Below are 13941 nucleotides of genomic sequence, written 5' to 3'. Positions count from 1 at the left end.
AGACTCACCCTAACACACAAAATTCCTCTACAGAAGCTAAAGCAGACTTTACTGGAGAGACAAAATACTGTAAATGATCGAGCAATAACAGACTACTGAAGGACAAGAACAGGATTAAATAAGCTGTTTTCATTAAGACAAGAAAAATATGAAGTTGCCCCAATGTTATATCCTAAGCTGAATGCTGTTTAATAAAACATGTTTGTGAGGTCAATATCAAGAGAAGCAAATTTTGCTTATATTATTTTACACATTTAGTCACAATCGGAAGTCTATAAACAACTTCAGATAGACTTGGTCAAGGTTGGCGAGTGGACAAGTCCATGTTAAATTCTGTTTATCCACATCAAATGCAAAGCAATGATCACTGGAAGGAAAAAATGCTGACACCTTATGTGGTTTTAAATTAACTATACCAACTGAAAGAAAGCAACCTGAATGGTTGTGAAGATATTTCAGTGAAGAACTAATCTGTAACACTAGGAACTCTAAAAAGATAGCAAATTACTAAGATGAAAAGCCTACATGATGGAGAGGGGAAAGAAATTGGGTGATTTATATAAATCAGCCGTGCAGTCTCATCTAGAACATTACATTCAGCACAAGCCATCACAAGTTCAAAGGGACACTGCAGAACCAGATAGAGTTCAAAACAAGGTAACAAAAATGATTACAGCATAGAAAGAGTCATCTAGAGAGTCTGAGATTGCTTGCTTTAACAAACAGCTGTAAAAAAGAACACAGAAAATGCAATTGCACAGAAGTTTGAAGTTCCCTGCCCCGCAGGAACAACAGAAAGGTCACTGAAATTAAAGGCGGGATATTCTAAACTGATCAAGAAGAAATGCTTTCATTAACAACAGAACAAAATAAAAAATACTTTTCCTTCCCCTGTAAAGTCATTATCACCAAACCCCACACACAAGCTCTGTAAATGTGAGTTCCAAGAGGAGTCTGAAATGAAAATACTAGCCAGATTCATTAAAAGTTTGTGTTTGTATATGGGTAACATGAAAAGCTGTAACTACCATGGTTGATGGTAACAACCCCCAAGCATCAGAGTATAAGGTATCTCTGGTTAATTGAAACCAGAAAAAAAAAAAACAAAACAGCATGGAAGGTAGACTATAAGACATTTGCACACACACTCTTTTGAAAGCACAAGAAACTTTCTACTTGTGGCTAAAACAGTTACCTGTCAGATCAGCCTTAAAACTTAAAGATATAGGGCTACATGAACTGTCATTTTGACCCACTACAACATGGTTTTTATCTAGACAAGCTTTTTCTGGAATAATGAGTTTGTTGGGGTTTTTTTTGACAAAACCTCTACCAGTATAATGTAAATATTTATTGCCATGTTGAATTGCAAATTATCAACTCCAAAATGGGACTTCTTAAACAGTGATTCAGATAAATTCTCAGTTTATGCATGCGCTGTGTAAACGGAGGACAGACATCTCCATGGAAAAAAACAAGAGACATCACTCCTGCTATCCAGCTTGGAGACTAACCAGTTTTAATGTATGTCCTGGCAACCTAAGAGACCTATTGATTTGTAGCCATTCATTCAAGTGCAGTGAAAGCCACAATTAGGTAAATAGCTTTGGTAAAACTAATCTGAAACTCATCTGTTTTGTGACTGTCTGTTAAATGAGATAAAACAAGAAATTAAATATCTGCTGAATGTTCCTCTTTGTATCCTTCAACATAATAACAAAAATATAAATAAAGAGGCATTAATTTAACTACCATTATTATTTTTCCATTTTATGTATTTTGTTCCAGCGAGTGCTGTCAAAGACAATTACCTAGACGCTGTTTACGAATGACTATGCTCTAAAAGGCTGACCAGTTTTATCAATCTCTTTCATACATGCAAATACTGAGAATAAAGCAAACAGGTCTTTTAATCATTTGTAAGCAGAGTTTAGCTTTACAGTGGCATGTATGGTGTAAGATATTGAAGTGTCCAAGTTCCATTTCTGGACATGATTATGTCATCAACTAATTTTTTCCAACAAAATGCTGGGGAATACTACTTTAAAGAATGCACATTTCAGTGCTACCATGGACAGATGTTACAGTTTGTCCTTATTAAGGCAAAACACCTTTAAGCCTGGGACACGCTGAATCCTTACCTTTCTTCTTTGGCACTAACTACTAGATTCTGCTTTTGTTCCTTTAGGACTTGCATCTCCCGTGGGTTTGGCCTCCCTTAACAAACACCATGAATGTTGGTTCATCCTGCAACACAGATTCAGCAGCAGAGTTGCAGCCCACACCCCCAGATTTGCTTTTGCTGCCAAGAGGCTTCAGGCGTTGCAGAAACGACAAACCTCAACAAAGCACTGGATTGTACATGAGCTGGGATCCAGACCAGATCTAAGGGATTCTTTCAGCTCATTCCTTCAGCCATCCAGTAAAAAACAGCTTTGTGACTTTCAGAGCTAATCATGCGTGTGCATTGTTTTTCTCCCCTTCTTTCCATATTTTAAAAATCAATTTATGCATCACTGAAGTGCATTCACCTATGGGAAGAAATGGAGCATCTGCTTAACAGTGTGCAGTAGCACTCTGTGACAGCAAATGATTACCACATCCATCTGAAATTACAAAGTGTTTTAGGATCACTGAGCCTCATTCTCTCGGCCAGAACTTGGCCAGAAAACCACAATTAAATGCTTATCGTCCTAAAAAAACCCCACCAAATAAAAACCAAACACCTGCTCTTCCTCCCCCTCCCTACCCCAAGCAATATCATAAATTCTTGATGCTCACAAGTGGTCTGGACCTCAGTTTTCTGTTGGGTGGGGGTACTTGGTCCCAAATGCAGTACTTCCTCTGGTTTATTGCTCCTCAGTACTGGCCTGCAGACTGCACACCGCCTACTGTGTCACGAAGGGCATGGTTTGACATGCATTGCTTTGGCCAGTGGTATCACTGTAAGCAGCCACAGCCCCTTGCTTGGTGTTGCTTGTTCCACAGTCCCAGTGATGATGCTGACACACTACCTGCAGAGATGCTCAGAAGGGCCAGCTGCAGGGGAAGCTACCAGCAGATCATGATAAAGCACACACATATAAAGCCCAGTCCATAATTAAGCAACAAGACTGCTGTAGAGCGTCTGAACTATTTCTTTCCTTACTGCTCTACGTCATGCAGCCCATGTGTGTCTCGGCCACACGGTTTAAACTCAGAGGTTTAAGAAGCAAGGAAAGACAAGCAGCCCCCCTAAATCAAGGCAAAAAAAAAGTTGCATTCTTCACAATTAATCTTTTAAAAAAGGCAAACTAAAAGTCATCCATCATTTTAAGCTTCAAGGAGTTAATTCAGTTTTAAAACTGAAGGCAAAAAATGATTACTGATGCTATGAATACAGCTCTACTGGTATTCATATAGACTAGAAGGTTTTTTCCCCCCCTTCAATCAGCAGAATATGTTCTTTTTGCACTGTACAAAGTATATTGACTTTTAATCAATTAGCCTGCTGTGTCCTCTCCAGAAAAATATCTTGTGAAAAGGGAATTCATCAGAATAAACTGTATACTATAGTATTCAAATATTAATAATTGACCCTAGCTTAATACAACAGCCATAAGTAGATCGTTTTACAAGATCAGGCTAACCCAAGGCAAACCATAAGTTAACTGAGACAAAAGACACTGTGACAATTATGAATAGCTACTGCATTTTACACTTGGAACTTGAAAATATTCAGATCCTGCTTCCATGGCTTTTAACTTTACAGCCCAAATGACTCCATTTTTATCCTTAAACTTTTGCCAAAAGCACAGATACATTGAAAAATGTTTAAATCAAAAGGTGTCACATGGGTAAAGTTTATACAGCAGATACTAAAAAGCAACCTAAAATATTCCACTGAAATGGATCTGTGCACATGGACCCTGTGGGATCTGCAAGGCAGCCCGATTTGGGGGAAAAGAGGTTTCGGAGTTCATGCACAAAGAGCAGAGGAAGGGATGGATGGCCCAGCTCAGCCACCCCTGAGGGACTGCAGAGCACGGCACTTGCGCTCTGTCTAGAATTAAAAGGTGTCCCGTTTTATTTTCAGTCCTACAGCACCATACTGAGTCCCAACCAATGCTGAGGCTCTTTGTCTAAGCATTAATACGAACCTCTTGTAGAAGACGGCTCGCATCCCAAGGAGATGACTGTGTGTCCAGATCTACAGCATCTGGGTGCCCGGTGATCAGCACAGAAACGTGGTGAGACCCATCGTGGGGCTTGAGTAGTTCAGCAGAGCCAGACCAGAAGCCCGTGTACTGAATGAACCCCATCGCTTATAATGCTGGCTGTTACACCCCACACCCGCCTCGGGCGAGGTCAGAAACCATGGGGGCACAGGAGCGCTCCTCCAGCAAGTTACATAGTATAAGTACAAAGTTACATAGCATAAGTAAAAGACAAAGCACAGTCCTTTATCTGAAATCTTACTTTAATTGCTAATATATTAAGGATAAATCTGTTTTATTACAATGGCTTTCTGTGAGTTAGGTTGAAAAGACGGCATGTTCTGCTTTCCATTTTTTTCCTTTTCCCTTTTTAAAAAGCTATCACCGTCTATTTTCAGCATTTTCATCAGCATAAAAATGCACAGCTTGTTTTGCAATTTCCTCACGGCGCAAATGGAATTCAAACCACTGGGGCCATACGGGTAACAACAGCTGAATATAAACCTTGACAGAGTTTGTCATAATTGTACAGTGCAGCATTGTTCATTCATCCTGGCGGCTGGGAAATCTAGCATGAATTAACCAATAATGCAGGTTTGCAACCAAGCAAATTAAAGTATACAATTCCACAAAGTGAATTTTGGTTATTTCCCTTTAAATATAACTAAGGGGACAACCAGCTCACATTTAAATTGAGCCTTTCATCAAGATGTAACACTAGCAGAAATTTTGCAAATACTCAAACACTTTCCTTTTAATTCCAACGGAGTCAAACTTATTTCCTACATATATTTCCTTGACAGGTTTCCAACACACACACAGCAGCACCACGTCTCAGGATCTACAAGCTACGTCCCTTAGAAACAGGAGCAAAATCAGAAGTGAAAGTAGCAAGATCCTTGTTCAACAGAATTAAAAAAAAAACATGCAGGGTTGATTGATATTTTCTATCAGAGTCCCTAACTCAAAGTCTTACTACTAAAACAAGAAAAACAGCATTTAAAGACTGAGCATGGTCAAAATTAAGTCAAGGTGTGGGCGAGGGGTTAAAGGGAAGACAGTGTTCTATAGCAGCCAACTGTGGGTCAAACAGGGACTTGCCATGGTGTGCTCTGGCCAAAACAGAGAAAGCAAACTCAGAACCTGTCCCTCAGCTCAGAGCAAGCTGCTGCATTTTTTCCTGTTGTGAAGTGGTCCACGTCAATTTTACGCACCTTCCATCAGCAAAAGCCACATGATGGCACCTTTTCCCCTTGTGTGGGCAGCAGGACCTGATGGTGCTGCTCCTGGCCCTCCCCAGGGATGCTAGAAAGCGGCAGAGATGTCAGCCCAGGCACTGCCAGTGCCAGCACAAGATCGCAGGAACTGGGCATCATCCTGGTAATCAAACTAATCCCCTGCCTCAGGGAGAAAAATAATTTTGCATTCTGCAAAACTTATTAGTTTACTTCCTAGAGCAGAAGAGTGGGTTTGCCTTCCATTTCATTCAACTGTAGCTAATCAAACCCTGGCATAACTTCTCAGATGTCATAACACATGGGCTAATTAAGAAGTACTCTCAATTTAGTAATTCACTGAACACTGACTATGAAACAAATTATTATGCAAATAAACACAAGAGACGCTGCAATTCCCCAGCAGCTACTGTGGTCACTGCCACTAAGCTATTTTACTCATTACTCAACATTTCACATGTCACCAGTCACAGACCTGACAAGTTAAAGGATACTGTGAAAGACAATTATCTTAATCAAATACATTTAGCAGGAATACGTAATAAGCCTGATTACAATAGGAAAAATTCAAGACTACTTATCAAGACTATTTTCAGTCACATAATAACTGCCAAAGTGATGGGAGTATTAAGTTACTGAGTAGAACCTCTGCGGCAGGCTTTAAAATGAAACATCACCAATATCAATCAGCCTACTTTGATAATACTTCTGACAGTAAAACTTTTGATTCACTGAGCTAACCCAGTACTTTTGTGTGCTGATTTCAGCCAGTACAGCACCTACGCACCACACCACCGCATCTTTTTAATGCAGGAGAAATTCCAAAATTAAAGGTTCCATAGTACATATAAATATAGGTACGAGAGCAATTGTTCTTCTGATTTTTCTCTCCTCTTTTCATTAACAACCCTGGTCAAATGAGCATAAAGGTGTTAACGAAATGTGTTGATGGCACAAAATTGGAGGCATCGTCTAAACAAATGTAAACAGAACGGTGTACAGGAAGATTAGGTGCCTCCAAGAACTGGAATATTAGGAAAAGAGTGTAATTCAGTAGCATGAAAGACAAGGTCGCTCAGGCACTACTAAGATGAGGAGCTGCCAACAAGGATACGGACTGCTATAAGTGTCAGTCGTTGGTGGGAGGATTACCTAAGTACAAGGCAGATCTATATGCTGGGCTCAACCAAAATGTAACTGTCAACCACCACCATAATCTAGCCATAGAAAGAGGGACTGGAAATTCTGAGTACTTCCAGCAGGGAATTTCTAATGTCCTGGCAAAACCTCATCTATAACACTACGGTTTCCCTAATTGCAGTATGAATTGATCAGAGGAAAGTAACTTGAATGACATAAGCAACTGAAAGCTTCTTATGAGACATTAATAAAAGTTTAGCAAAATGAGAGATGAGAGGTTTAGATACTTCATTTAATTAAAACAGATTGCATATAATTTGATTTTTTTTCCCCCTGCCAAAGAACAGTTGTCTCCAACACCATGACAACTTCCAGTGCCAGAATATGTTATAGAAACCTCTAATACGCTCCAATCCTTCAGCTATTTTCAGCTCAGGAACCTTCTGTGCCTGATGAGGATTTTGTATGTTCAATACATTCCTCCTCCATGAACTTCTCCATTCTAACCCTGAACTCACGTAAAATTTTAGCACCCTTACCCTAACTCCTGCGTTCTGTTATCAATCTGTAACCCTACGGTCAGTTTGCATCCTGACAGACACATACAGCAAAGTTGTCAACTCAAAACAGAGCTAAGGTGGAAAGAGTCCGAGAACATTTGCCTGGCCAAAGCCCTCTAGGAACCTCACAAAAGTCCTTACGGGATCTCAGAAGATAAAATAGTTATGGTATCTCTTCAACTTCCAGCAAGCCAAAAGGCACGTCCCATCATGAAGCTTTGTACAGGCCAGCAAAAGCTTTCACAATATCAGAGTAATGGGGTTTGACACCATGACGTCCAAAAGGTTTTCCAGCTCCACCACTGAAAGAGCAACATCCCTGCTCACATAAAACAACAGTATTTTGTTTGTGGGTAAACATGAACCTAGAAAGCACAAGAGGTCATTAAAAATGTGTAAGGCAATTCCTCCCTCAACTTCTGCATGCTTCCCTGCTCTCTCAGGAGGCACTCAGGTGCACCACTAGCTCCATTAAGAGTGAAACTGAGTGTGGTGAAAAGGATTTTCAGCATGATGGAGTGACTGCTGCACGGACGTGCCTGTAGGACCTCGCTGCTGGCATTCCTGGTGCTTCCAGGGGCCAGAACATGTATTTTATCATTAGCTACAAGAATAATGGGGAGGAGAGGAAGACATCTTTGGCAAGCACCAGGAAGAACAACAAAGACCGTTCATAACCAAACCACTCATGCTTACTACATGTACACTTAACACGTACCTCAAAGAGGCAAACTAGGAGACAGAGCGTCCCACTTTCCAAAGATTTTGAGCAAGTAGAAGGCAGAGGGGAATGGTTCCACAGGGCACAGTGACCCACCGCAGCAGATCCCTCCTCTGCCTCTGCGCAAGCTCTGTCACACACACACAACTACCACCGCAAAAGACAAGATCATTTTCTGCTGTTTTATCCAGCAGAAGCAAAGGAGCACCAAGTAGAGGACGAGGAGTAAAATCCACACTTCGCAGCTCACTGCGCAACTGCAGCCTAACCCCCAGTGCCATCTAAGACATCTGTGCTGCACCTGCCCTAAGACCAAATTTAAGAAAAAACACCATCAGGAACAACGCCAACGTCCAGTACAAAGTTCAGGAGCTGTAAAAAAAAGCATTGGGCTTCCCCAGCCAAGAAAATGGAGGTTAGTTTTTTCCAAAAGACCCAAGCAGTAGAGTGTACTGGTATTTACCTGGCTCCACAGCACACAAATATGCAAGTAGGATGGTTACTGCAGCTTTTCCACAAGGTGTTTTTCCACCTCAGTCAAAGTTCTTCATGTGTATTAAAACTCAGTGTATCCCAACACAAAAAGCCAAAAATACTCACTTGTACTCCAGGTTTTGGGTTCACTGAACTGAGAGGGAAATGCTTACTTTGTTACACTACATTTTCAATTATCCCCATCTCTGGTCATAATTTTCAGATAGTCTAGTGCCAAGGGCCAAGGACCAAGAGGCCAAAACAGCTGTAAAAAATTTATTCCACCCCATACTGGTTTGCAAAGTGTACTCAATTTTTTTTACACTACCCTCTACTACACAATGCTATCCTTCTCCCCACACCACAGGAAGTATGTGAACAGCGTGCAGTGAAGTACATCCTAAAAACAATTACAGCACCCTTAATACTTCCATTATATTTTATTATCCACAGTCCTCAAGCATGCACACATGCAGATTATCCCTGCTTTATAGAGGAGGAGCCAAACTGCGCTGCAGGTGGTGCCTCAACAAGTCAGCATCAGAGGCAGACCCCCTACTCAGGGGGTCATAATATTTTTCTAGGAAATTAAACAAGCCAGAATTTCAGCTAGTCAGCATTTACTTGAAAACAGCTCACCTAAGTGAGCCACATTCCTGATGAAACCAGCTGGACAAATAAGACACTCAGCTTGGTGTTTGAACAAACAAAAAAGCACAAAGAAAAAGGTACTGGAGAGGAAGACCAGACTAAATTTTTTTTTCAAAGGGATAGGGGGAATGGAGATTTCATAAGCAAATAAAACCCTCCAAAAATTAACTTTGGATTAACTTGAAATATCTTGTTGAGGTAAAAAAAAAGAAAAAAAAAAGAATCTTTGTTTCATATTTGTATTACTCAACCTTTCTCCAATCTTATTTAAGACTCTTTTTATTTAAGAGTAGTGTTTAAAAAGGAAAGTATAAAAAATGCTGCATGTTATTATTCTAACGTATCTGTTCCCTCTCCCAAATGCTGTCATTTTCAGGGTTGAAGTTATTCTCCACATTAAACAGAAATACGTGAAAAGTGTCATGCCCCTAAAATTCCATTTCTGGAGGGAAAAGGCACATGCACAGAGCAGACGGGAATCAACACAGGGCACTACTAATAGAGCCAGACTGCTCCCGGGAGAACCGCATGTGTGGGAGACCCTTCATGCACCCCAAGTGTCCACGTTTTGTCCAAAGGGAACAAGTGACATTAACGTCACTGCTGGACTCCTGGCACTACCTGCGCCGCAGAACACCCCACTAGGCACGTGTGCTGCTGAATAATTCCAGCTGGAGAAGAATCCTTGCGAACCCAGAGATGGCAGAGCACAGCAGTCCCATTCTCCACAGAGGAACAAACCACTGGCCAGAAGGCCCTGCTGGAGCCGTACATCTCCACGCAGCATCGCCCACTGATCCAAGATCTGCTGGGCTGACTCCAGACTGACTTACAAATTCACCATCGTCCTTCTAGCCTTCTTCCTACCAGGACAGACGGATGAAGAAAAGAGCTTTGCAAGATGACCCACTGGGTACTGGCAGGCGAAGCCACAGATGACACCACCACTAAATCCATCATGCTGTGTTTGCTGGTCTGTAACACGGCACATCAGCAAAGACAGGCAGAGCCTCAGCTGGGACTGCATGAAGCAAGACGGAACCAAGGCTTCAGCAAGCACTTGTAAGGAGCAGCACAACCAAGAGCTAACTAAGCTTCTCACCAGGGTGTTAACTCACTCCAAATATTGACAGAGTAACTTGTTAAATTCTTTCAGCAGCAGTGAGGAATAACCATGAGGATAAACCTGAGCCTGCTCTGCATGGCATCTCCCTGAAACGTCATGAATTTGTAGTGCTAAAACAGTATTCCAAACCTGCCTGCAAACAAACATTGCGACCAGTGGTGGTTCTGCACTACTTCTTACCTCCTCACCGGACACCTACTCTGCTTCTCTGGTAGCATGCTTTTAAAGGGAACAAATGATACTCAACTCAGTAAAGGTCTCATCTTCACTGGAAGATAACTGTTGTAAACACTCTGCTAGGGCAGAGCAAGACTTGGCTATTTAGAATTTACTGAATTCCCTTAGCTCTATGTTCATATGGACACTTGTCAAGTGGATTACTGTTTCACCTGAACAATAACAATCATTAGGCATCTCCATACAGACTAGTCTTTACTAGTCTGGGAAACTCACTCAAGGAAAGAAATCGATCTAGGGCAGGAATCTGAGTCAAAACATTACTCAAAAACAGCTATTCTGCTGTAAATTTATATACTACCTTAATCTTCTTAATCTACCTAGCATGTATACCTTCATATAATAAAGCCTTCACCCAGGAAGCTTCAGTTCACACCCTGCTGTATTTCACAACAACTTCCCTGTGCAGAGAAAGCATTTATCCACAGGGGTAAAGTACAGCAAAGTTGATGAGGGTACAAACACTCACCATGCTGACTTGCCCTCACTCCTCGCACGGGCGTTTATCAGCGCCCCAAAACCACACGGCCGCTCACTTGGCTCCCCAGGTACACAAACCCAACCCCTTCGTTTTGACGACTCGGATGGGGGGCTGCAGTCCGGTTTTGGCCTGCAAGTAAGCTTTGCCATGACCTGATGGCAATCCCACCCCCGCGATCTGGCTGCGGTCACAACCGGGAGACCTCACAGGCGTGAGCAAGCTCACCACCACGGTTCCTACTGCATCACACCATGCTTCTGAAAAAGCCACACGGGTACCATCAGCCTTTCTGAGTGGAGTGAAACGTGGCTAGGGATTTACGCCATGCCCACCGGGCCCCATGGCCTCGGTCACTGGAGGAGACTGGGGACCGAGCGTGGCCACCAAGGCATTCTAGCTTCAAAACCTCGAGCGCAGGCTGAATCTCAGGCGTCCGAGCGCACCTGCGCAGCATCTCCCGTCGGAGGAAGGCACGCTTTGGCCCACGCAAGTCCTGCCAGGCGAAGGGGGAGCGGAGAGCAGACCCACGGAGGCACCCGGGGATCGGGACAGGGGCGCGCACCCACCCTTCTCGATACTTCACCTTCCACCACCGCTTCCCTCCCTCCGCGGCCCCCCGCCGGAACCCCGCTGCGCGCCCCCCCCACCTCTCCGTCCCTCCCTCCCCGCGGCCCGGCCGTGGGCGCTGCGGGGGCCGCCCCGCCTGCCCGGGCACCGCCGCCCCCCGCCGGGCAGGGCCGGGCCGGGCGGGGCGGGGGGCGGCCCCGGGCCCCCCGGGGCTCACTCACCCGGCCGGCGGCGGCAGCGCTCTTCCTCCGCAGCGTCAGCCCGCTCCGCAGCAGCGCCGGCAGCTCCCGCAGCTTCTGCCGCAGCTGAACCGGCGGCGGAGGAGGCGGTCCGTGGGCTCCGCCGCCGGGGCTCCAGCTGCGGGCCAGCTCCGCTCCCTCACACGGCGACGGCATCTTCACGGAGCCCACGGCCATGCCGCATCCCTGCCGGGCTGCGGCGCGCAGACCCGCTCCGCCCGCCCGCCTTCCCTCCCCTTCGCTTCCCCTCGGCCCCGCTCCCACCCGCGGGCGGGCACACCTTCCCCCGGCCGCACCGAGCGCGGCCCCGCCGCCGCGGCAGGAAGCCCCGCCGGGCCCCCGCCTCTCCCGGCCCGCGGCTGCGGCAGCGCGCAGGTAATGAGGAGGGCGGAGGAGGCGCGGGCGGGAAGAGGCAGAAAGTCCTGTTAACTCCTTTGCGCTCGGGGCCGCCGCCTTTCCCGGCCGTGCGCCCAGCACAGACCGTGCTGGTGGATCCGGGCTGGAGGGAGAGGGGGTGACGCTCCTCGGGGGCTGCGGGGTCTCCGCTCGCTCCTGGAGGTGGTCAAGGTCAGGCTGGAGCAGCCTGGGCTGAGCCGAGCCTGCCTGGGCTAGAGACCTCCCTGGGTCCCCACCTGCCCGAGTCACGCTGTGATCCCCAGGGTTTATTTCTAGCTGCAAGGGGTGAAGATCTTCCCTGCTCCTTTCCCAGGGGGTTCTTGACTCAAGCAAGTGTGTTTTCCTCCATGTCGGCATTGATACTGGAGAGAGAGTGCCGTTCATCCCAGCAAATGACTTGCTTCCAGTCATTCGGGTAATCCCTGGAAGGGAACCCTCTATGCCACAGACCAGTTCCTTTATTCTTTATGTAAGGAGGAAAGACGTTCAAGGCACTCGTCTAGAATTCAGCACCTTGACTTACAGGGGGTACGTTTACTCTCCGAAGCCTGCCTTTTCTACCTCGGTGGCACAGGTGTTGCCTCCTTGCTGCCAGACTCTATTCTTGTCTGTTTGAATCAGAGAAAGCAGTGTCAGATGGGGCTCCCCTTACACGCAGCTGCTGCCTCAGAGCTACAAATAAGGCTGACCTGCTGTTCCAGGTTGAATTCACCAGTGCCTGAATGTCTCAATAAATGACTAAATAAATGTAGTCAAGCCAATCTCACAGCCGTGTTACAGGAAAGCTGCTGCCCTGTCCCAGCTGCGAGGTCCCACTGGTTTCAGGGACTGACCCTCGCACTCATCCAGCCCTGCAGGGAGCTGACATAACCATGAAACTAACCTTGCACAAGAAGGCAATAGGCTTTTTCCTCACCAATGTGCTCCCTAAACCAACTCTGCTGGAATCACAGAGGTACCCAGAGTGGAAGGGAGGCAGCAGATGCGCCCAACCTGTGTCGGGGTGCCGACACACAGAATGGCCTCTTCCAGTGTCGGTGGGACAATGGGTTATCTGTCACCAGCAGTAGCCTGGCTTTTAAGCCATGCTGACCCGACAGCATGGCTGCTGCAAAAAAGTGATCTTGCCTGCAACCCGTGGATGTGCACCCCCTTCACACCCCTTACGTGGGAGCTGGTAACCATCTGACTCTAGTTCAGCTGATCAATCTGGTGGAAAAACAACACCTCAGAAAATAATGAATTTTCCACTGGCCACACAGCTGAATTGATCCACCTTGTGACCACACAGCCGCAGGATCGAGGAAGGCAGAAACCTGCAAGAGAGGGGAAAGCAGAACTGCTCCTTTTGGCAGCTGTCTGTCATTAAATCAGCTTAACAGCATCCTGTGTGCAGGACTTCAAGAGCAGCGTGAATCAGGCTGACCTACGCACTCGTGGAAAGGACAGGTTTTGCTCCAGCTGCATTCTGCCACCACCTCCTTCCTGCTGGTACCAACAACCGTTGCCTATTACATGAGCCAAACTGGAGGACTAACCCATCTGAAAGGTTAAGCGTAAAAAAAATCACCTATTTCGACAAAGTGACATGGCCAGTCGCATGATGCCTATCGAAAAGGGACAGGAATGTGATGAAAAGTGTACTGCAGGCCCGTCAACGCCAGGAAGGTTTGGGAGCCCCAACTGGCAACATCAGCGCAAGCCCCTTTGCAAGGGCAAGTGGGATTTTGCCGTAAAGGTGCTTTAGCCAAGGCCACGCTGCAGAGTCAGGCGTGAGGAACACGAAGAGCACTGGCTGTTCTGTGTGATGCCTCATGTCCCAAACATTTCTATTGTTTCACTTGATTTGTGCTCTCCAACTCCCCTGCAATGTGGTTTTGACAGCTGTGTTGCCTGGCAGCCACTTTGTCACAGCTCA

The 13941-nt window shown here is 45.6% G+C and overlaps 1 protein-coding gene across 1 annotated transcript in view; it reads right to left on the bottom strand.

Annotated features, from left to right (window-relative positions):
• The window catches only part of RAPGEF5 (Rap guanine nucleotide exchange factor 5), a 166050-nt gene extending 154174 nt beyond the window's left edge, over positions 1 to 11876 (bottom strand). The window contains exon 1 of the mRNA XM_075419178.1: positions 11610 to 11876. Coding sequence (XP_075275293.1) covers positions 11610 to 11804 — 195 coding nt within the window. The 5' untranslated portion in view covers positions 11805 to 11876. The remainder of the gene's footprint in view (positions 1 to 11609) is intronic.
• Positions 11877 to 13941: the final 2065 nt, after the last annotated feature.

Source organism: Opisthocomus hoazin, chromosome 4 (assembly GCF_030867145.1).
Source record: "Opisthocomus hoazin isolate bOpiHoa1 chromosome 4, bOpiHoa1.hap1, whole genome shotgun sequence".
Classification (NCBI taxonomy): domain Eukaryota; kingdom Metazoa; phylum Chordata; class Aves; order Opisthocomiformes; family Opisthocomidae; genus Opisthocomus; species Opisthocomus hoazin.
Note: the sequence above shows the minus strand (reverse complement) of the source record. Positions and strands in the feature narration are given on the sequence as shown.